The sequence below is a fragment of the Molothrus aeneus genome, chromosome 3 (genome assembly GCF_037042795.1).
Source record: "Molothrus aeneus isolate 106 chromosome 3, BPBGC_Maene_1.0, whole genome shotgun sequence".
Taxonomy (NCBI): domain Eukaryota; kingdom Metazoa; phylum Chordata; class Aves; order Passeriformes; family Icteridae; genus Molothrus; species Molothrus aeneus.
The window spans coordinates 88,265,892-88,289,798 of NC_089648.1; the positions used below are offsets into that span (position 1 = coordinate 88,265,892).

Below are 23,907 nucleotides of genomic sequence, written 5' to 3' on the forward strand. Positions count from 1 at the left end.
GAGGATCTTGCCAGCCACATGAGACCTGGCACACCAGGCCCCCAAGTTCTCCTGCAGCTCTGGTGGGTGTTTGCTGCTCGATTTCAGCAGGATGCCTCCAACATCCCTATGCAGAGGGCAGAGGCATGTCCCCCATTCTGTCCTTCCCTGTTCCTCTGAGCACTGGATACTTTCCAGACATGGTGCTCAGCAGAGCACAAGTCATGAAAGAACCACTCTGGCCACAGCACCACTGGATGCTAAAGTAATGTAGAACACACAGGATCAAGTGCTGCTTGTAGAGCTAAATACATTTTTTTTCTCTGCAAATTGATATATCTTTATTAATAGTTTTCAATTTATTGCAATGCTTGTAACAAACATTACTGCTACACAGATAAGTTTTGTGATTAAAGAATTACCAATGACATCTAGCTGAACAAATGCACTACTTCACTTAACAAGGCAGAAATATATATGTATATGGGCCACAGGTATTTGAACAGGGTTCAATTTAAACCAATTAATAAAATAGCCTGTTTGGACTAAAAATAATTGTTGTCTGAGAATACGTGAATTCAACAGTGCTAGAAAATCCCTGCCATCTGACGTAGAAGGATTTATAGGTTTAGTGGAAATTGCTTTCCCCACTGTCCAGATTAAATACTGCAGGATGATTTTTTGTATGAGTAAACATCCTTCCAATAACGATCAGACCGATAATGTCTTAAAAAGAGAAACAGGATCTACATTTAGATTTTCTTTTTCTTGTATGGACTATTTCTGGATACTAGACCTTCAGGTAACATGTTGACTGTCCATAAAATGCATTTTAGCATTTTCCTCCTGCTGTGGGGATGGATTTTATCCACTGAATGCAGAACCCACCGACAAGGAAAAGAAATACATGAGGTATACAAAAAAGGCAGGTGAGTCTCATGTTTTTACATTTAAGCAGCTACAGTTTGGATAAATGTAATGTTTTGGGTGATGATAAAATGACTAACAGATAATTTGAGCTTGTATTTGCAGACTGTGATCTCTCAGGCAAAAATATTTTCTGTCATTTCTTTTGCCAATGAGTAAGTTTTAATGCATTTTCTACTGTCAAAATCACTGTTTCATTAAAAAAAATAGGTTTCTGAAGTGTCTCAAAGTTTGAAAGGGTAGAAAAAAAGAGGCATTTATATTAATGGTAGTTAAAATGTGATAGAATATTTACATGAAAGGGAAATGAAATTTAGGTCCATGAGAATTGTGGCATTCACTGAAGATTAGATGGACTTGAGATCTCAGATTAAAATATTCAGAATTTGGTTTTTTGTTCCCATGTTATTTTTTTTATAGACCTTTTAAAAGGAAAAAAATAAAGTCTCAGCAAGGCAATGGTCGGTTATCACGGTTATCAGAAGAAACAGAAAGAGCATTCAGTATATTGTATTAATATGCTAAAATTATCTAAAACATTGTCTATTCTTTCTCTCGCTCTCTCTTTCTCTCTTACAAAAAGACAATGTGATATTTTGCTCTCACTATCTTGTAGACAGCCATTTTAGGAGAATTTGAGTTGAGGAAGGGTTTTTGCTACAACTGAGTTCTGATTATTTATATTCTATTTGGGAAATAGTTGGAACTTTGTGTGAAGATTTTTATGCTCAGGCACAAAACAAGTTACACCTGGAGGGAAAAAATACTTTTTCTTTTTTTTATGTAAGAATATAGCTGACACATTTAATTTTGTTTAAATGCTGTGTACTGTTGCTTGTGACAGACTGAACCTGTGTTGTCTCTGCTTTACTATAGTGCTGTTCTGTAAAGACTCTGTATCATCCATACTGTAAAGTGTATAGGGATGGAAATGCAGGAATGTCACAGTCCCGAGGAGTTCAAACCACTCCTATTAGCTTTCAGAAAAAAACAGCTGAATGGTGGAAGGGATGGAAAGTGCTTATTTTCCAACAGCCCCTTGTAGCAGGTGAGGGGCACCTTCCAGAGTGACTGCCATGTCCTGATCAGTACTTGGGCATCCATGGACCATTTCATACAGAAGAAGTGGCTTCAGCAGTGACACCACCTCCATGGAGGTATAGCTGGCAAAATGGATGCAGTGCTCTCTTCATGACCAGCCCCCAGGGGATGCATTACCAGAGCCAGTATGGGTACAAGACAGGCACAAAATCCCTTTTTTTGTTGAGGCTTCATGACTGTGACAGCAGAGGTGATGTGTTGGCTGTAGCAAATGAAGGGGGTGAAAAGCAAAGTGCCACCATGTGAGCTGGGAAGCATCCAGACGAGAGGAACGTGCACACACAGCCATTTTCTTGCTTCTCATCTTTAGGGAAAGCTCTATACTGCACTAAATGCTTAAGAGTGTCAGTGCAATGAAGTGACAATATAACAAATCAAAGCAGAAAAGTGTTAAAAATGTGTGAAAATGGAAAAGAAGTACCTATTCAGTAAATGCAGGAGCTGCCTCTTCCCCTATACGTTGTATATGAGGTCTAATTGTTTCAGGGTAAGCCCATCAGAAAGCCCTGAGGTGGTGTGGCTCTGGAGAATTGGCTCCACTGCCCTCCCAGCATGACCACACTGGCCTGGGAGGGCATTTCTGGCCTATTTTCTCCTCAGTAGGGCACAGTGATGTTGAGGAGAGCTGGTGGGGAGAGGAACAAAGTTGTCCTGTGGCTGTAGGGTTGGTTGTCCATCAGCAGTGTGGTGCCCAGTACAGTGCCCACTTTGCCCTGTGATGGCACAGCCTGTGAGACACCCATGTAAGGTAAAAAAGATGATTATGGCCATCCATAGGATGACCATAGGACCTTAGGATTTCTTCCTAAGCACAAACAACAAACCCTTCTGTGCCAAACCCCTAACCTTCAATGTCAAATTCAGAACAGGATTGCAAGTATTTTTTAACTCTGGCTTCCATCTGTTTGGTCCTGTTCTGTGCTATCTTGTCTCCTCTCCACCAAGATATTTGCAGGAGGACCAAGCCTCCATTCATCTCCGCTTACATACATTTAGGAGATAAGGCTTCTTGCATTTCTCAATATGGAATGTTTCCCAAGCTTTGACCTGGCCATTTGGCTGTTTTCCTCTGTCCCTTCACTGCTTTTTCAGGATGGACATCAGGAATAGGTGCAGTATTTGTACAGCCCTCCAGCAGGTGCTGTGTGCAGAGGTAATCCCCCTGACCTTCTGGGACTGCTGTCAGGATCTCCCAGTGGAAGATCATGCCTGCCAAACACTACCAGGCATCTGTGTATGGCAGAACAGCTCGTCTCAGAGGTCCAGCCAAGCCTCTTTGATCTCATGGGGTGGTCTCTTATGTTAAGATGCTGGTTGTGTAAAACAGTTTTGAAGTAGCCACGATTCCTTGACACTTTCAATCAAAGTCCATGCCTTTTTCCATCACAGAGTTAGATCCTGGATTCAAAAGGATCCAGAGGATGGTAACAACCTCTGGAGCAACAGAGGATGGTATATTACATCAGAAAAACTTGCAGAGAACATTACTCCTGAACATTTTGGATTTGACTCTGTTTCCTCCTCCCTTCAACACCCAGCTCTGAATACAGGAGGAGAAGTTAGAGTAATTGACCTCTTTACTCCTCTCTAAACACTCGTTTCTTGCTCCTTAAGGCTTGTGGTAAGCACCAGGATGGAAATCCATCCCTCCACTGTAGCCTTTTCTTTCTGAAGAAAGACAAAGGCCTCAGTGGAGATTGATGGGAAAATCTATTTGACGTGGAAAAGGCTGTCTCCACACCATCACAGGATGCTCAGGATGGCTTGATTTGCACCCATGACCTCCCTAACCCCCAGAATCCCTACAGAACAACAAGATCATCCTCTTGCCTCAGTGCCAGGGCTCAGGGCCAGCCACCGGTGTTGGCACATGGCAGAGGCACCTGCTGTAAAGACCTGCCAGCATCCTGCTGTCCCTGACAGTCGTGTCCAGCTTTGCTCCTGATTGCCATGGTGCAGCTGATGGAGGAATACATAGGCTTCTAGCTTATTTCTTTAGATGGTGTGTCAGTTTCTTCCAGGTGAGACTCACGTGCGCTGAACTCTGCTTTCAAATTAAAACTCACCACTGGATCTGCAGTTTTCAGCTCCAGGGCTTCTCTTTTCACCTGCCCAGATCCAGCTGAGCTCACATCCACAGCCTTCACATTCTAGAGATATGGTGAGTGGAGCACATGGGGAGCTGTAGGGTCAGACACCTTCTCTGTCACAATATTTTTCACTGCAGGTACCTCATTCTAGCATGAGACACAAGGGCTGTGAAGAAGAGTGAGCAGACAGGAGAGGTTTTGCCCATGAGAGTCCATGCATGCACCACAGTCTTATGAGGACTGGGTTTGCATGACATGAATTTTGAAAAAGATCCCAAATAATTCCTTAAATAAAGCTCTGAGGCTTTAGGACATAGTGTGACAAGAAAATGACAAATCAATCTAGGTCAAAGTATGCAGACAGTCACAGTGAAAGCAACATAGTAGATAGCTTTATTGCATGGGACTTACTACAGAGCCCTCAAATACTGAAATTCACTGTAAAAATGTCTGTGTGCCAATCAAAGACTCAACTACTTATTTTTGCTAATCTCCAGGACAAATCACCTCAAAGGAATTTCACTTCAAAGAGCAGCAATATAAAAATAAAAGCTTTCTCACCTTGCAGACCCGTTCACAGTTTGCAGTCAGCCATGTGCAAAACCTGCAGGGATTGCAAGGCTTTTTCTGCCTGTTGGGTTCAGAGTGCCAAAACTCCTACAGAAAGGAGCTGAGTTCTGGAGCACTGGCAAGAGAGCTGTCTGCTGTTTTCCCAACTGCTCAGGCTCTTGGAAAGCCACCAGGCTTCGGGGGGGCAGTCACTAGAATGATGCAAAAGCTCACTAAAAGTCAAAACATCGTTGTGCCAACAAAAGGGCCAAAGCCTGTGTTGCTAATTAGACTTGCAGAATCTACTAGAGAGGATGAGCAATAGGGAAAGAACTGTCCTGGAGCTGAGCCATGTTGTTCTGCCAGAGCTAACTGCTGGGGGGGAAAAAAACATCAAAAATCTCTTTTAACACTAAAAATCTCCCTGGACAGCAATAAAACCACCTTTCAGACAAACAGCTCTCAACAGAAGAGATTCCACTGTAAAAGATCTAGAGATCATGTTTGTTTAACCTTACCTGAGACTCACTTCATGTTGTTAGTCATGCCTCTACCATTACCTGACCAATAATTTTGCCTCACTTTTATCTCCAAATAGTAATCCATTTGCATAAACAAATCTTGCTAATGCAAGCTGTCTTTAGATCACACTTGTGGAGTGCATGGTAGGACTGTAAAATGCCTGTGAAGGCATTGCCACATTACCAGTGGTGAGCCAGATGCAGTGAGCCCACAGCTCCCAAGGCATTGCTTTCTGGGATCAGTTTGAGTTATGTCTGGACACCACTTGCTCCAGCAGAGCTGGGTCTCAGGAGAGCAAGAGGCCAGTGTGGACTTCAGACCTGTGCAAGTGCTATCTCTCCATCTCCCCAGTTAGTAACTTGCCTTCCCCTTTCCTCCTTTTTTCTTCATCTCCTACACTCCTTTTCTTTCCCTCATTCAAGGTTTCTCCTCTTCTTCAATAAACTGTTTCTCTTTTTTTTTTTCGTCCCTTTCTTTGCCCTCTGCTTCACCTACCTATTTTTTTCCCCCACATACCTTGCCCTTGTCACACAAATCTGCCAAGATTTACCCTGTTGCTTTCAACTTCATATTACTTTGTGGCTTACTTCAAAGCCTTTTCTTCCCTCCAACCATGCTCCTCTTCTTTATCTTGTTATACATTAGCTTATTTTTCATTAGTGCTTAGCTCTTTCTCTCATTTGCCTTTTCACCCCTGTTGTTCTTTCAAGAAATTTCAATTGTGCATGGCTCCTTCTCTTGGACCAGCCAGAAGTGTCCCCCCCTCTGCTTCTCATAGCAAGTGATGATGCTTTGAAAACTCTATTTTCTACTTTCATCATTATCACCGGCCTCCTTTCATCCCTTCTGGAATTTACCTCAGGTCTATGTGCCACACAGCTTCCTAACTTTATTAGTTTCATTGGTGGCACAACAGCCTCTACTGGCACTTCTGTAGCCATGTTCATGCACCCAAGTACTCTGCAACCTTCCTTGGCCCCTAATGACAGAAGCTCCAGGTAACATTGCAACTTGCTCAGGATCAGCAGCTTCATGTCTTCTTCTGGCCCACCATTACTACAATGTGTTTTATGAGCTGTTGTGAAGACACATAACAGGCTGTGTGAAGCCTAGCCAAAAAAAAACCAAAACAACCCCAAACCAATTTGAAGATGCTGCAAGGTAATTTCTTCCCTCCTGAGTGCATATAAATTGATTTTCTCATTGCAGAGTTGAGTTCACATCTGAAATGGTGATGGTTTTTCTTCTAAAATATGCTCAGTCACCTTCCAAACTCACTTCTGTGAAAGCATTCACAGATTTCAGAGTGACTTTCACAGTGTGATGCCATGCTTATATACTTTCTGTCAAATTTCTTCTCCTTGCTATGCATTGTGGAAAGTCTTGAGCGACAGATTCCTGCCCACTTGCACCAAGCTACTCCTGAATTCATATGCTTGCACCATTATCACTTGGCCAACTTCTCCTTTCCCACTCTGAGAGCCCTGCTCTGCCTGCCTGGAAGGCTTCTTCACCTCCAAAATCTCTCCTCTTACTCTGCTATTTTTTCTAGCTATGGACATTGGATATGTGAGATGTGGACATGCCTTGGTGTTGCTAACACCATTGACATGCCTTCTGTCTGGTTTGCTGCTCTGTTCCCAATAATGCCGAACCATTGTTTGTCCTCTTGAGCACTGTGCAGCACTAAGCTGATGTTTACCCAGAAATACCACAATGACACTTCTTTAGCAGTAACAGTAGCTGGTTTGCAGGCCATCACTATTTTGACTTCATTTCTGAATGCAAAATGGAAAAAAATTAAAAATACAAAGTAGAAATCAATGTACACTTTTCTGAATTTGCTAGCACTGATTTTTTCTGAAGCCATAAGAATCTACTGCAATTCTCCACCCAAAGCTCTGATTTTAACTACCTTGAATAGTTACATATCCTCAGTAAATATTGTTTCCAGTAATTACTCTTTTATCCAAAATAATTTATAAAGCTATTGAACAACAATGATCCTATCATAGGTATCAGGGGACTACACTGGGAAACTTTCTTCATGGTAAAAACTCTGCATAATTCCTCTGTTTCATGTTTTGTCACCATTCACATGTGGGGAACTTCTTTCTGACTCTGATTTCTTTACAAGAAGAACCTGGGAACATTCCTTTGGAATTCGTGGTACAATGTGTGATCTTGATTATTCTTGTCTACAAGGCCACTAACTTTTTAGAGAAGGACATTATTTTACAACAACTCCATGAAAGGAGGTTGTAGTGAGGTGGGCACCAGTCTCTTCTCTGAGGTAACGAGTACAGGACAAGAGGAAATGGCCTCAAGTTGCACCAGGAGAGGTTTAGATTAGATTTTAGGAAAAATATTTTCATGGGAAGGGTTGTGAAGCATTGAAACAGGCTTCCCAGGGAAGCAGTGGAGTCACCATCTCTGGAAATGTTCAAAAAAACATGGATATGGCATTTGAGGACATGGTTTAATGCTGAACATGGTGGTGGTCCCAGGTTGATGGTTGGACTTGATGATTTTTAAAGGTCTTTTCCAAACTAAATGTTTCCATAGTTCCAAAGGGCATAATATCCTTCAAGAAAACTCTTCTTCAATACATATTATATTTATCTGGTGTCTACTTTTGGTGGGGTTTGCTATCTTTATCGCTAATTAGTCCAGTGGAACAGTCAGTAGCTTTTTAGAGTCCCAAAGAAGTTGAAAGCTGTCACCTTCCAGTCCTGTGTCACCAATGACTATTGATTCAACAGTTTCTTACTTGGCTTCCTTCTGGGTAAAAGCCTGTTGACTTGTTACTGTTCAATCCATTTACTTTAAATCTATCTCTGGTCCTGTGCCAAGATGAATATTTCTTAACGTTGCCCCAACAGCAGAATTGTTACAATTATGCTTTTTCTGTTCTATTCTATTGCAATTCAAATTTTTTTGCCTACTTATTCCCCATTCATCATTTATACATTTATTTCTCCATATTCCACACGATTCTTAGTGCTATCTTTTCTTGCAGTTCGTCGTATATGCATCAGACCTTTTCTCCAACACATTGTGGCTTGGAATTGGGACCCTAGATCCCCAAATGCCTGTTTCTCTTTCAAGCATGCCCTCATGCCTGAGTTTTATAGTTCTGTCATCTGTCCTACTATTGAAAACATTGACCAGCTGTTTCCAGGATGAAATCTGTGAAATGTTGTTTAGTGTCTCTCAGCAGCAGCAAATTAATGGCATCACATTTGCCCTGGTACTTCAGACATGTTCAAAGTCACTGCTTCACCTCAACCCTGTTTCCCTTGTTTAGTAATGAAATATTAAAAACCTCACTTAAATCTACTTTTCCTCCTGCTTACACTAAGGCAGCCAGTTACACCATCAGACAGGACATTAGACTGGTTTGACGTCAATTATTGCAAAGATTCACATTAACTGATCTTTATAATCTCATTATTCCCTGGGGTTGGGGGCAGGGGGCAAACCAATGGATCACTTGAGTTTTTCACAATTTATTTTCAGATCTCAAAGCTCCAACTTCCTTCTTTTGTACCTCTCTTAAAACCAGGTATTGTTTTCACCCTCATGCTCTCCCCCAGGGGTATCACCCACCTCTGAGGAATTGTTGGAGGTGGTGGCTTACAGCTTAGAGTCAGTAGCAGCTGGTACTCCCAGTGCTCCTGGGGAAATGTCATCAGCCTCTGCTGACTTAAATACCTCCAACTGTCTAAATACTCCTTAAAATGCCGTTCCCTGATCGACACTGTGCTTGCAAGTCAGCTTTTCTTCTGAGACTGGGTCAGACATGAAACCTTTCAGCATGTTCTGCAATGCCCCATTAGTTCTCCCCTTCCCTTCATCTGCTTCTCTTTCTTACTTGGCTGAGTCCTGGCACCACGCCTGCCTCCTCCTAGCTGGCAGGATGGACCTTCTGCTTCCTCTAACTCTTCCTTTCAACATATGTAACACAAAACTCAACAAACACCCATGCACTGGATGCAATTGCTGCAACATAGGGACACTTCCACTTTTGCAATATCAGGTTCAGCGTCAAGACCTCAGGTGGCACAACTTTTCTGTGAGTTATCAATATGTGTATGTATGTTCCCGTTTTTTCTTTAGTCAGTGTCCAGGCAAAGAGCAAAAGAAGTGCAACTTTTAAAGGGTGTATGAATGTCTCCTGCTTATTTTGGATTCTGAGACCGACCTGTATTCAAATAACAATGGATTAAAATGGGGTTCTCATTGAATTTTCTGTATCACTCAAAAAAAAGATGGTAGAAGACCTCAGAATCCCACAGTTTTCAGACTTCGTAATGTAAAGACCAAAAATAGTGCTATTTCCGCCTTTCTTTTCATATATTTAACAATATATATTATGATAGCAATGTATCACCTTTTTCACAATCTTTAAACCTACTAATCATAAGGACACATAGTCCAAAATAATTACAAACAAATAAGGGCCTGACAAATGCAAAAAAAACCCAACAAAAACATGTCATGATACATTTTCCTCAGTTCTTAGAGTCCTGTTTACAGCTCGTGGCTTTTCATGTCTCTCAATTTGAGTACAAATTAGTGGGTTTCTATCCTACATTATCCCTGGGTAATTAATGTTGCACAGTGGATCATGTCTGGTGAAGTGCATGTTACCAGGTGAAAGCAGTTTCCTCCCATTTCAATTTTGCTCTTTTCTCTCTCAGGTGCTGGGTGGGTTTTCTTCCCGTTTAGCTGCCTCACTTTTCCTCCCCCTGTAAAGCTCTTCTCTGGGCTCTGGACAACTTCTCAATCTTCACCTGGACCTGCTGCACCACCTCTCCACCAGCATCTCCTGCTTGCTGAGAAGCCTTCCCAATTCATTTGCAAAGTCATAAGGAATTCTATGGAGGAATTTTCTGTGAACTCCCCACTCCAAACACTCTTTTTTCCTTTGGAACACAGGCTGGGAAGTTCTTTAGCCCAGCAAGGCTCACATGTCTCCAGGAGCTGGACATTATCTCTGTCCAGCACCACTCTGTGGTGAGGGGACACCACTACTCATGAAGGACTGTCCAGGCTCTCTTTGCCCCAGGAGTCATCCCACAAAATGATGAGGCACTGATGCCTCCACTCTTCTCTGCTCCTTCTGATCTCTTCTATCATTACCCAATGTTTATCTTCCCTCCCCACCTCTGCCCATCCAACCTCTTTTCTCCTCAGTCTCACCCAAAGCACAGGCACTGTTGCAGATCCCAGCTCCCTTTGTCTCTGCCCTACTTTTTCCCTGCAGGAACCTCCTGTATGTTTGTGCCTAAAACCCCCAGTTCCTTTTGCTTCTCCCCCATTCCCTAAACCAGCATTCCCCTGTCTGGTTTTGGCCTTTAACAGGATGTCGTATGAACCCCAGTCACTAACTGATCATAAAATAGGGAGATCAAAGCCAAATATGTAGGCATTTAATAGGTATTTAATAAGATTTTTACACTTCTAAGAGATCTCTATAGTACCAATACACCTTTGTCAATCCCACGTTCATCCTGCCAAGACTTTGCTCCCTGCAGGGACTTGTGCTGCCTCCACTGCCCTCTCCTGCCTTGCCCAGATGTAATTTGATGGGAAGACCAAGCAGAACGTGGGTGCTGGCTTTCCCCTGCCCATCATGGCATGAGGTGTGTGCAGCACAGCAGGTGCAGGATGGGAGGCACAGCACAAGCTGTCCACCCTGCTCACTCAGGGATGGGGGCCCAGAGCTGAGTGCCATGGCATGGCTGGCGGGCACGAGGGACTTGTATCACTTTCTTTACTTTGCAATTAGAAGTTTTGCTGGAAACTGGCTCAACAAGCTCCATATCCCCCGTTGCCTTCCATCAGTGGTAAGGAGGTCCGTGGATCAGCTGATCTGTGAGATTATAGGTGGGAAATGTATGTTGCAGAAGTAATTGCCAACTAAAATGCTATGATGGGTAATGACCTCTTGCACATTTGTTTTGGTTGCTTCCAGAAGATCTTATTTCCAAGATGAAGAATGAAGAACACTGTGGGGTTTCTGGTGCACATTGTAAGTGTGGACCTGACATTCCTCTGGCACGTGTCCTGTGAAGTTGGGCATTTGGAAATGCTTGCTGGGACCTTTAGATGTCAGGGTTGGACTGTTTCTTCTGAAAATCAAACACTGTTAACCCTAACCCTGCAACCCTTTTTGCTGTGTTGGAGTGACTATTAGAGCAATAGGAAACATCATGCTTTAAAGTACAAAAAGGGTAACTGCCTTTTGCCTTGTGTCTGTAGCAGTAGTGATCAAAATCTAGATTGGGTGATTTTCTTCCCCAGCTATCCTACGCTTCAGCCACATTATTGCCTCCCAGCCCCAGCAAGCCTCAGACTTTGGGGCAGAGGCATCTCAAGATGCCTTGAAGCAGTGGGTACATCTGGGGCAATAACAATGACTTTGAAGAGCTTGCATCACCCCAGCTGCCATCAGGGGCCTGAGAACTACTCTAGCAATGCACAGGGAGCACTGTGAGTAAATGCCACTCTGCTCCAGTTGTTGCTTTTTCACAAAGCATCTCTGTGACCTTCATGAGACATGAAATACCTTTTGGCATTGTAGTGCTAGGAGATAAGTATTAACATTGTGGGGGGAGGAAAAAAAGGGTTGTTCATTATTCAGTATATTTTACCTCAGGAATGATTGTTTAGTTTTAAGGAGCCTGTCATCCCAGTGAAAGCAGAAGGGACACTCACAGCCAGTTGAGCTGAGCAATCTGTGCACAATGTCTGGGCTGAATCTCCTGGCTGAGGCTGTCAACCACAAACACCCAGCAACAGCAGAAGCCACAGCAGCTTTCCATTGATTCACAGCCCAGACCGGCAGGGTAATGGGGTCCCATGATGGAGCTGCCATTGATCCCTGAGCCAGCAGAGGACTCCCCAGGAACCAGAACAGAAAAGGTATTTACTGAGTAGAAAGAAATGGGGCTTCAAATTGGAGTAACTGGGTAACAGGTAAAAATGTTTTGCTGCCACAGAGCTGTGACAAGGGGAACAGGACTGGCAAAAAGAAGCAAAATACCCAAACCAAAGCTCAAATGAACACAGTACTCTGCAGTGGATGGAGCATGGGGGACATTTTATGCTTGTCTGTGGCAGGGAAATAAAGTTAACTTTAGAGGAGAAAGAGGAACACCTGGAGGAAATAAAAGGAAACACACAGGCTTGCTGGGTGCAGAGAATGGGGATGAGTTGGCCACGAATCCTTGATGGCCATGCCTTGAAGTCTCCCTTGACAAGCAGAATAGGGACAGAGCCACCATGAAGCATTAGATAAGACCTACAAGGGAAGTGAAAATTAGAAATGGCAAGAACATGGCCTGCTTCATCCCTGTTCAAATACCAGCATTATTCCTGAACAGCCAAGAGTTTACTAGGGCACTTAAAGTCATGCAAATAGGTCAGCTTGTTGCCAGAATCTGCTTATCCCCAAAACACAAGAAATTATTTCCTGACAGCCAGCAGATGAGAAGCAGGCAGCAGTGAGACATATAAGGTGTCTCAGAAGGCAGAAGGCTCCAGAAAGTGCATTTTGCATTTGCAAGTGTTTTGCTTTGTGATGCCCAGGTCCAAGCAGTGCCACAGAAGCTGCTTCCTTTAATGGCAATGGCGTTGCATGGCCCAAAGACTCCCGCAAACACTCATCTACCTGTGCACTTATTCCTAGAATTCCTCTGGAAACACAAAGTAGATCCTGGAAAAAAATCCTACTCTTCCAGTTCCTCACTTCAGGGTGAATCAGCACTACAGCCCCATGTGCCCATTCCTGACTGGTTGTCTGCTTCTCTGTGGCAGCAGCAGGATGAATTTCCCTTCCATACTGTTGGCTTTTGGAATGTTCCCAGCCCAGAAAAGAACTGTCTCACAAGGCCTGGGCTTCCTCCACCACACACCAAAGGGACAATGGTGCTCAGGTGCTGTCAACCATTACAACAAAAAGAGTTTTGCCACTGTAAGTCTCTACAAAGGGATTTGAAATCTATGCTAATAGGCAAAAAGCCTCATTAGCACAGTTGATTTGAGTTAGTGTTTATTACAGAGAGAAGCTAATTATTTACTTTTAGTTAAAGATGACTTAGAACTGTTAAATGTTTAAAATGTTACTTTTGCTCAAGCTAGCACTTACATGGCCAAAAGCAATATTCTTGCCTTTAATGATTAAATAGAATATTGGCCAAAGACCTGAGAAGACCTTTCTTGACAGCCAGATGGGAGATGGTATGAAACCAGAAACAATTTGCACCGTTTGTTTCTTTCCCCCCCCCCTCCAAAATAATTTGAAAATCTTTTCTTCTCGTGAACATACTCTGGTCTGCAGGTGTAATGGCTGTGCCCCCAAGGCCCCATGGCAGCTGCTGTCTCCAAAGCCCCTGGTGTTGCCAGCCAAGGCTGGGCAGGTGGGACCTCAGCTGCCTGCTTGGGTACTCTGCCAGACAGTCAAAAACAGAGGCATCCCACCTTACAAAAATCATGGCTCCCCTCCTTTTGCCCTGTCTCCACTGTGAGCCCGAGCATCTCTACCCTCCCCACCCTCTGCCATGCCCAGCCTGCCACCGGCCTTTGGTGAAAGGCTGCAAAAAAAAGGTAAGCACCATTTCTCACATGTGACAGAAGGTAAAGCTGCAGGGATGCGGTGCCTCCCTCCTGACATCCTCTCCCGCCTGCCCGTGCCCACCTGTCTCAGCTCTCCCTTTTCCCGTTGTTTCCTGCAGCCGGCCGCAGCGGCAGCGACGGGAAGCCCACGGCGAGGCGCACAAGCAGGGCAGGTAAGCAGAGCCCTCAGGAGGCCGCTGCGGGCCTGGGCCTGCCCGCCACATGCCCGTGGCTGGGCTGGGCAGGGGAAGGGGGCACCACTCAGACAAGCCAGTGATTTGTGGAAGCAAACAAACTTCACAACTTTTGTGAAAGTTGTAAAGCTGGTGTGTTTATTACAGCGCTGGACGCATGTGGGAATCGTTCTCCTAAAATGGCATGCATACCTCTGGGAACTCCAGATCCCCTTTTATCTCTCTCTCAAATACGTATGCATACAATTTCACAATAGATTCATACATATTCATTTTACTGATTTTGCGTGACACTTGCTGCTAATTTTTCTTTATCAGAAAGAACTCTTGGGTCAGGTTGCCCTGCTCTATCTGTCCCCTCTCCCCCCCCCCCCCCCCCTTATCTCTTGTCTTTTGGCTGAAGCAGTCTCTCTAAGCACAGGCCCTTCGCAAGAACTGGCAGTCAGATTAAACAGCAAGCTACAGACTTAACTCAAAGATGTACGTTTCACCTAAATCAAAATGGATTTCTACTCTGGAAAATTTCCACTCTGCCTCACCAGCTGTCTGTAGGTGTTAGCCATGCCATTAGCAGGGTGCAGCAGGCCCCAGAGGCAGCCCCACTGCCTGGCACCCTCATGGGACTGGGGGGTGAGGCCACGGCGAGTTGCCACATCCCCTCAGGCTCCCTGTGGCGCTGATGCGCAGTTTGTGTTGCCATGCCATGTCAGAGGGTGCCTTCCCTCCATGAATCCCTTCTGGATTCCTTCCCTCCAAGAGCCCTTCCATGGGCTCTCCATCATGCCACTTGTTCCTCCCACTGCCACTGGCAGGGAGAAAGCATCTTTCTGAGCACTGTCAAACCTGCTCTCAAAGGTTTGCTTTGCCCCTGGCCTCTGCCTTGGACAGGCATAAACCTTCCTAATGTACACTCACAGGTCTTTCAGAGGCTGAACTAAACCTCAAGCAGAAGCAGGGGCCAGCTTTTAAAGTGCCTGAGGGATAATTCATGACTAGAACTCACTGATGGAAGTAGACAACTCAAACCTCTTAGCAATTATTGAACTTAGTCTAAGCATCTCTCTAAGATACTTTGAAGTCCAGATAAAGGATTTGTGAGAGGAGTCGCTGTCAACACCGCTGGCCTCTGTTACGAGATTGTTGTATTGGCTTCTTGTACAACTTTCAACAAGTCTTTGAGAAGTCCAGCATGGCTAAGCAGTCTCATTTATGAGAAAGTTTATCTCAGGAACTTTTCCCTCATCAAGTTTCTTTGTCAGCCTGTTTTCCTTTAATTTACTTCTTATTTGTCTTGCATATATTCAGATGAGTGCCTCTCTGAGTGTGCCACCTTTTCTAAAATCAAGAGCCAGCAAAACCTTTCCTCCTTTTTTTGAGCCCTCCTGCCACCCAAGTGGCTGGTTCTGAGGGCAGCAAAGGCTTCCCCTACACAAGGGAGCAACCAAGGAGCTGCTGCCATCACCATTCCAGCCACAGCACTGGGCCACTGAACAGAAGTTTGCGTTTTGATGTGGAAGGGAATCAGAGCCTCCTCTGTCCAGCATTCGGTGCAGCTCCAACAGCTTCTGGAATTACCCTCCCAGGCTCTTTAATGCTCAGAGACCTCCCAGGCCTGTAATGCTGCTTTTTATCCTTGATGGAAATCTGGGGCAGAAGCTAATAATTTTATCCCAAGTTAGGGAATGGCCTGCCTCCTGGCCTGCTTCCCAGACCTTCTCCATTTTGTTCCTGGGCAACAGCCAGTAGCTTATTTGATATATTGTTTCCCTAATTCCTGGCCTCACACTCCATCATAACTCAATGTCAGGAATGCCTCCTCCTCTCCACTTATTCACGCATATTGTTCCTCCAGCCCACACATTTTAATGACTGTCCCCAAACTGCAGAGAGAATTTTACAGGGACAAAAAGCCACCAAACAAATGTTTTCTCAGTGCTAAAATTATCACAGGTGCCTAAACTGCATGCTGAGTGCAGGAATCAGTTTTTAATGACATTCTGCCAACCACTGCCACAATCACAGGCTCATGCTCTAAGGGGTGGATGTTCTGAGGAGTAAATGGAGTGAAACAAGCGCGTGCTTCTCACAGGCACTGCCCAGGGCTCATAGCTGTGCTTCCTTCTTCCTGGTAGCCCAATCTTAAAACGAAGCCCTGACATCACCAAATCTCCCCTGACGAAGTCAGAGCAGCTGCTGCGAATAGATGACCATGACTTCAGCATGAGACCAGGTTTTGGAGGTATGAAACATGCACATTTGTCACTGTTCCTGTTTTAAACTGTCACTTCCTTATTCTGTAACTTTTACAGCAGTGAAGAAGCAGGTTGGCTCTTCTGTTTCTAATTTCTATTCTTTTGAGTTGTGAATTCATGGCACTCTCGGGGGAATGGAGGTTCAGTGAAATAGCCTTCTGGATGAGCAGAAAGCATAGTCACAGGCATGGAAATGTGATTAACAGGCAATATATTAATCCTATTGCTCAGTGATACTTTCTTATAAAAATCTGCAAACACACACCTTATGTTTATACCTGGATGGTGTGGGACATTCTAAGTTTTTGTCTTAGTATGGCCATACATGTGCATAATCAAATGATGTACCGCTTTTACCTCATTTATAACCCAAAATAAAATATTTTGACTGTATTAATACTTGCTCACAGTTTGGTGGCTGTGTGCTAGAGCAACTGAAGCTTTCAGGGAAATGGATGGAGAACGCTCTTTCTTTCAGCGCATCGGATTAGAGAATGTTGTAATTTATCTACCCTTTCTGGCTGACAGATGGTCATTCAAATCCAGGATACCATTATATACTCTGATGAAAGAAGATTTTATCGCTAAATGCTCAATATGCCAAATACCAGCATGTTCAATTAATTTAAAAACATTTCAGTTTCACAGCAGTTCACAAATGTGAGCATTATTTTATTTGACAGCTCTCCTGGACTGTAATTGTCAGAGGTATATGAGAGACTAGTCAAAGCCTGGAGGAGGGAAAAAAGTTCAGAATCCCTATTACATGGGGTCACAGTTGGACCCTTCCCCTCAGGAGCCTCAGGCTCACTGGCACATGCCTGTGTCCTGCTTTGTATCCCCTCCTGTCACCCTTTCTTTTCCACAGCTGAGCACTGAGTCTTGTGAAAGTCAAATGCACACAGTAGCTTTCATGGATGCTATTAGCCTGCAAGGAGAGCAAAAGTGAGGGAAAATCTGCCACATTCCCTCAGTTGTGCCACCACTGGTCTCTCTGTGAATGGATCCTCTTCCAGTAATCTGTCTCACCAGTCCTGGATTCAAGCACTAGAGCTAAAAACAATTAAAGTTGCTTTTAAATCTTGAAGGACCACATGTAGGATAACACAATAAAAAGAGAAAATTATTCATGGGTCAGTCTTATTACTGACTTTAATTGTTATTAGGAGATTTTTGTTGTGAATTCCAATAATTTATACTTTCTATTGGCTTACTGTTGTTTCTATTTAAGACTGAGCATCTATTTCTCTCTGTAAGATAGTAAAGTCAGAGGATTGCTTTGTCTCACTAGGTTTGTACTTTGTCAACTCCTATTTTTTTTTCCCTAGGCCCTGCAATTCCTGTTGGGGTGGATGTCCAAGTTGAAAGTCTGGACAGCATTTCTGAGGTGGACATGGTAAGAGTCAGGGACCTCTGGAGACCAAAACTCTGCAGGCTACATGGGTTTGTGTCCATGGGGTTTGAATACTGCCAAGGAGAAACACTCCACAGCCTCCAAAGGCAGATTCACATTCAATCTGAATCTGCCAACAATTACTTCTATTGACCTCATGCTACCATTTCATGGCCCTTGAAGCAGAAGGAAGAAATCTGTCATTTTCTTTCCTCTAGGACAGAATGATAAAACATTGCCAAGACTGTCTCAAAGGATTTGGGTTTCTATATTTTCTTAAATAGTGATAACACACTTAAAAGCTCTGAGGAAACCAATGAATGTGTTTGCTTTAAAGCACTTACATGCTGCAGACATAGTCACTTTGGACAAGTTCTGAGGTAGTCAGGGGCCAGAGAGCTCCCAAGGAAAAGGGGGAATGGTTTTAAACTGAAAGAGGGTAGGTTTTGATCAGATATAAGGAAGAATCCTTTACTCAGAGTGTGGTGAGGCACTGAAACAGACTGCCCAGAGAAGTTGTGGATGCCCCATCCCATTCAAGATCAGGCTGGAAGGGGCTTTGAACAATTTGGTTTAGTGGAAGATAGCCTGCCAATGGCAGGGGGATTGGAGCAAGATGGTCTTTAAGGGCACTTTTCCAATCCAAACATTCTGTGACCCGCAGAGTCTCTCAGTAACTCAGGTTTTGCTTTGAAAGAGAAAAGAATCACTCCCCAATACAGAATATTTTTGAAAATGTTTTGACTTTTCAACAAAACTATCAAACAGCTCTGAAGGTTTCACAGGAAGCCCCAGATTCTCTCTGCTCCTAATTAACAGACAGAGGGATAAAGAGCTTGCACTGGACCTCCTCCCATGCCTGAGCCAGGCACAGCTGGTGGTTAGCAGAGACACTAGAGACATGTCAGGCTCCTCTCACTGCAGCTATTTCAGCTCTCGTGTGGGCTGGGATATCTGCAGTCATCTGACCTCAAGGGTCAGCATTTTCCCCAGAACTAGGGGCCCTTCCAGCTGACTCCCTGACTCCAGTGCTCTTGTCACCCCGGCAGCTAGCCATGGGTATCCTGAGCTTTCACCTGTTCTGGTTGAGGAGAAAGCTTGTGGAGGTGGCCAGAGGGCCCCTAGAAAGCTTTGGGTCTTGAAAGCAAAGTGGAAGAGCTAACATCAAGGGCTTAGAAGTTAAAGAAAAAACCCAGACCCCAAAACAAACCCCAAACCAAATAAAATCCAAACAACAAGCTCGTTCTTTTTTTGTTTTAATCAAACATTATGATTTTGAATTAGTTCCCATGGCTTTTGAATACTGCCCCTGTTCCTCCTCTAATGTCATGTTGCAACACTCATCAACATGGGAAAACCACTAGATGGCCTTGGGTTAAAAAAAATTCAGGGTCGATTTTGGCTGTTAGCAAAATAATAATGGAGAAGATTTTACATTTTCAGAATCAATACTTTTTAACTTGTGCAGCTTTTTAGAAAAATGCCATGGTGCTTAGCAAGATCATTACTTGCTTTTTAAATGAAGACACATCAGTGACAGAGTTATTCATTTTGTACTAAGTTTAAGCCTGAGAAGTGAGTTGTGGCTGAAGCCAGTAAATCTGTCTGACCTGACGAATAAACAAGCTGCAGCTGGTGATGCTCCTTGCAGCCCGGGGAGTGATGTGCCCTCAGGAAAGGTGCTTTACACTTCATGGTTTGTCCCAGAGAGGAGCAATCCCTACTGTGCTGATAAGGTGTCAGTAGTGACAGAAGCCTTTTTGCTGCAGGACTTCACCATGACTCTTTACCTGAGGCACTACTGGAAAGACGAGAGGCTGTCGTTCCCCAGCACCAACAACCAAAGCATGACCTTTGATGGCAGACTGGTGAAGAAGATCTGGGTCCCCGACATGTTCTTCGTGCACTCTAAGCGTTCCTTCATCCACGACACCACCACAGACAATGTCATGCTGCGGGTCCAGCCAGATGGGAAGGTACTTTATAGCCTCAGGTAAAACTGCATTCCCTCAATGCAAGCTATTAGTGGAAAGTGGTTTAATTGATTCCTGTATTGTGTTTTTGCATGACTTCATACAAAAAAAGGCATAAAAAGAATGAATGTGCTCGCTATCCAGAGACATCTAAATGCCTGTATGAGTACATTTAAGTGCCTGTTGCAGAAAGCCAGTTTCTGTGCCAGCATTGTTGGTTCCATCACTGTCTCTTCATTTTGTGAGCATGGCTAGCTCCTGTCCCTGTTGGGAAGCTGCAGTCAGACGTGGCAGTCCCTCGGAGCAGCTCAGCGAGAGCTAGCACGCTGCAATCCCCACGGGGCACTGCTGAAGAGGCAGGGCACATTCTAAATAAAAGGGCAGTGTCTGGTAATAAAGAGAAGTCCAGGGCATCTATAGTTATCCAGTTCACTACACAGCAAAGTCTCTGGACTTAGCAAAATCTGCAGTTTCTATTCTTGAGAACAATAATGAAGAAGTATAAATTATACTGAGTGCCACTTTATAATAAGCAAAAAACCAGAGGGAACCTCCTTTCAGCACGTGAAGTGACAAGCTTCAGAGCAAGGGTATATAGCTCTTGGTGACTCCTGTGTGTTGTTAGAGCAACCCAAACACTTGGTTTGGCTCTTCCTGCTTTTTGCTCACTTTTCATGTGAAATCCATGGAAGCTCCTTGCAGGAGACATTTTTGGTAAACATTGCTTTGTCCTCTGGCTTGAGGGATGGTCCCACCCTGGCTTTCTCCCTTATTTTCCAAATAGTTCATCAGTTGGCATAAGTCTGAATGTTTTTAAGCTGGGATTTTAAAATTTCTGATAAGTAACGCTTTCATGCTTAGAGATGCTAAGTGAGGAGCATCTGCGTCGTGATCTAACCCCAGCTGGCAACTAAGCCCTGTGTAGCTGCTGCCTCATTCTATCCTGGTGGGAGGGAGAAATGGAACAGTAAAAGACAAAAAACCTCGTGGGCTGAGATAAAGGCAGATAATTAGGTAAAGCCCCATGCACAGGCAAAGCAAGTTGAGAAATTGATTCAGCACTTCCCAAGGGCAGGCAGGTGTTCAGCCAGCCCCAGAAAAGCAGGGCTCCATCACACGTAATTGTCACTTGGGAACACGAGTGCCTTTATTCCAAACTTCCACCCCTTCCTTCTTCTTCTTCCCCCACTTCATATACTAAGCATGATGACATAAGCTGTGGAATGTCCTTTTGGTCAGCTGGGATCAGCTGTCCCGTCCAAACTCCCTGTACACCCTCAGCCTCTTCCCTGTTAGGGTGGTGTGAGAAGCAGAAAAGGCCTTGGTGCTGTGGAACCCTGCTCAGCATTGATAAAAATATCCTTGTGTTATTAACACTGTTTTCTTGACAAATCCAAGATGTATTCCCACACTAGCTACTTTGAAAAGAAAATTAACTCTATCCCAGAACATCAATTTATCAATCTCTAAATAAATATAAAATCTGTTCTTCTGTTTTACTTGGGTGCAGCTCCATCCAGTTAGAAAACAAGTACTGCCAAAGGACCCATAAAAACCTATTTGAAGGGAAATTTCTGTACAATATTCTATGCAAGAATGTCAACATCACCTCCACAGCAACGAAATAACAAAATAACTGATAAATAAACAATGCATCAGATGATAGAGAATACATTTTGAAGGACAAAAAGAAGGAAAATCTGGCTGATAGGAGGTCAGTATCAGCAAGACTCATAGATTTAACTAGTGAGAAAGTTGCAGAATACACTGCTTGTGAAGGCTGTGGAGGTCTTTAGGGAATGTTGGTTGGTATCAGCAGAGGTGAAGCTGAGCCTGCCGCAAGGTAAGGGGGTAACTTCTCAGCCTGCCAAGGTATTTTATGATTCTACAAAAAAAAGTCAAGCAAAGAAATTCTTGATTCCCTAGGGGGCATCAGTCTGAAAAGAATTCTTTTGTACTTTGATATTTTTATCTTACAGTTCATTTGAATTCATAGCCTGAACATTACCTTCTCATTATCAAATCTTTTTCTTCACTCAGCAGATTAGACAAGGTTCAGGTATTCTTTAGGCCTTTGCAAAGTTTGGTCAGGTCCTGAGCACAATAAAAAAGGACAAGAATATGACATATTGTTCAGCTATAGCATGCATGCCTACACACTCATTTAGCTGCCAATCACCTGCAATGCAAGCATTTATAGTTATCTAAAGAAGATGGGAACGGGAGGACATTAAACTCAGATCCTGCACAGCCTTTTGCTTAAACAATTGCCCAGTACAAAGTGGTGGTGAAAGACTTCAATAGCAAATTGGCTGGGTTTCAGTGTTTTATTCAGCAGCAAGTGCAGGTTGCAATGCTTCATGAATGCTGGGGAAGGACAAAGGCTCCCTGACAGGTCGTTGCTGCCTCTCTGCCTTGCTGAATGCCTTTGTCTGCAGATTGTATTTTTCCTTGGTGTCTGGATTTTTAGGGTTCTTTGCCAGACATTGTTTTCCCATCTTGGAAACCACCGCAGACCTCACTGGCACCTAAACTTCCAGCTAAGCCAAGCACTTTCACTCAAAGGCTAAATCTAGGCAGGAGAGCAACATCAGACAGAACCCACTCGTGTAGAAGGACTACTAATATAAGGGACTGCATTGTGTTTTTATCACTGTATGATGTCTCTCCACCACTGACTCTTCTATAACTTATTAATTCTTTCCCCAATATAATTTATACTTTTATTTTCATTTACTTCTCTGGAGTCCAAACCAGTCGAGTCGAGATTTATGGTTGCTTCTGGTTCAAACACCAAATGATGCTATTAAAAATGTGATAATCAGACCATAGCAAGGCCAGAGATTTTGATGGATGGACCAGAGCATTTCGGTGGTTGCTTGCATTCCAGCTCCAGCCGTGTGCCCTCTGGTGGCTGATTCCCATGTGTGATCACCGAGTTTCCACTGAGCAGCTGGAAATTCATGGTGTGCAAGGAAATTGCTTGCATCCCTCATGGGTTGCAACTACGATGGCTTAGATAAATGCAAATTATTTTATCGTACAAAGCATCTGTTTAAAGGACAGATGTCTGCAGAGATGTGTTTGCTGATTGTCAGGGGGAAGTGTCCTTTTTGCCCTTTCTCATTTTCTTCTCCAATGCTTCTGTCATCTAGTTACAGTTTGTAATGGCCTAACTTTCTAGTCACCTTTTTTAATGGTAGCTTGCTGAGAGGAAGAAATGGCTTTAACTAAAGTGGAATGGCTTTAGCTGAGTGGAAAGAATTTATTTTCAGTTGAGTGGTACTGGCTGTAGTTGTTTAACGAAAGACCAAACTCACAGCTTTACTATTTTACAGTCCCATAAGAAGACAAGTTTTTAATGGAGTGATTTTTATTATTCCCAGAGTTACAGTAACAGCAATGTGCAACATGGATTTTAGTCGCTTTCCCCTGGACACACAGACGTGTTCCCTGGAGATAGAAAGCTGTAAGTAAAGTGGAGGTGTTGGGGAGCCAAGGGCACCTAAACTGTTTTATACCAATAATTATTATATCAATAATTAATTATACCAATAATTACACTGCTGCTACATTCATGGAAGCTCTAACCAAAGTCATCAGACTTCAACACCAAGAAAAGCTCCCTGCCTGTATTTTTTTACTAGAAATAGATGGTGTTTGCAACAAGTGTTTTTAAAAACCAGCTGTGAGCACTGTCTTGCCAGCGGCCCTGAATGCCCAGTGGGGCCCAGGCTGCCCCACTGCCACCCCACCCCCAAAGCCCCTGGGCCACTTGCCCGCAGGTCAGCAGTCTCCAACAGCACCAGTTTGCCCAGGTGCCCTCAAACACATGGATAAATGGCCATACACCCTTCAGGGGCAACATCTGCTCATCCAGGGTGTGGAAACCATGATAGGGTAGTGACATTAATTGCCTATTTGAGATAAAGCCAGCTTATGCCTTTTGTCCCAAGTATGATGCATATATGAATTGCCCAGGTTTCACATAGCAACATTTTAAACTTTTGGCTTTTTTGAATTATTTTCTTTTCCTTCTTAAGCTTGCAATAAGAAATTACAATTTAAATTCTGTTTTAATACATTTATATGTGATTTATTTTCTCCCTGTGTGAAAAGAGCTGCTACTAAACCCAGCTGAAAGGATTAACATTACTGTTACTTCCACATGTATTAGAAAACAAAGTAATGTTCATGGGTATATCATAGGCAGAAATCTTTTTCTCCAAGAGTTTTTTCTCCTGCATGTCTCCAACCATTGTTTGTTCAGATTGTTCCTCTGATTGTTTCTCTCATCACCCCAAG

At 43.6% G+C, this 23,907-nt stretch overlaps 1 protein-coding gene across 2 annotated transcripts in view; it reads left to right on the forward strand.

The window, feature by feature from the left end:
• LOC136554088 (gamma-aminobutyric acid receptor subunit rho-1) overlaps positions 1-23,907 on the forward strand; it is a 46,947-nt gene that overhangs the window by 15,989 nt on the left and 7,051 nt on the right. The window contains exons 1-6 of one of the 2 annotated variants that reach the window (XM_066545887.1): positions 854-908; positions 13,910-13,963; positions 16,117-16,223; positions 17,565-17,632; positions 19,399-19,622; positions 22,989-23,071. In XM_066545887.1, the coding sequence (XP_066401984.1) occupies positions 16,205-16,223; positions 17,565-17,632; positions 19,399-19,622; positions 22,989-23,071 (394 nt within the window). In that variant the 5' untranslated portion in view covers positions 854-908; positions 13,910-13,963; positions 16,117-16,204. Of the gene's footprint in view, positions 1-853; positions 909-13,909; positions 13,964-16,116; positions 16,224-17,564; positions 17,633-19,398; positions 19,623-22,988; positions 23,072-23,907 lie in introns of those variants that run through there. The other variant, XM_066545888.1, reaches the window with a different exon arrangement.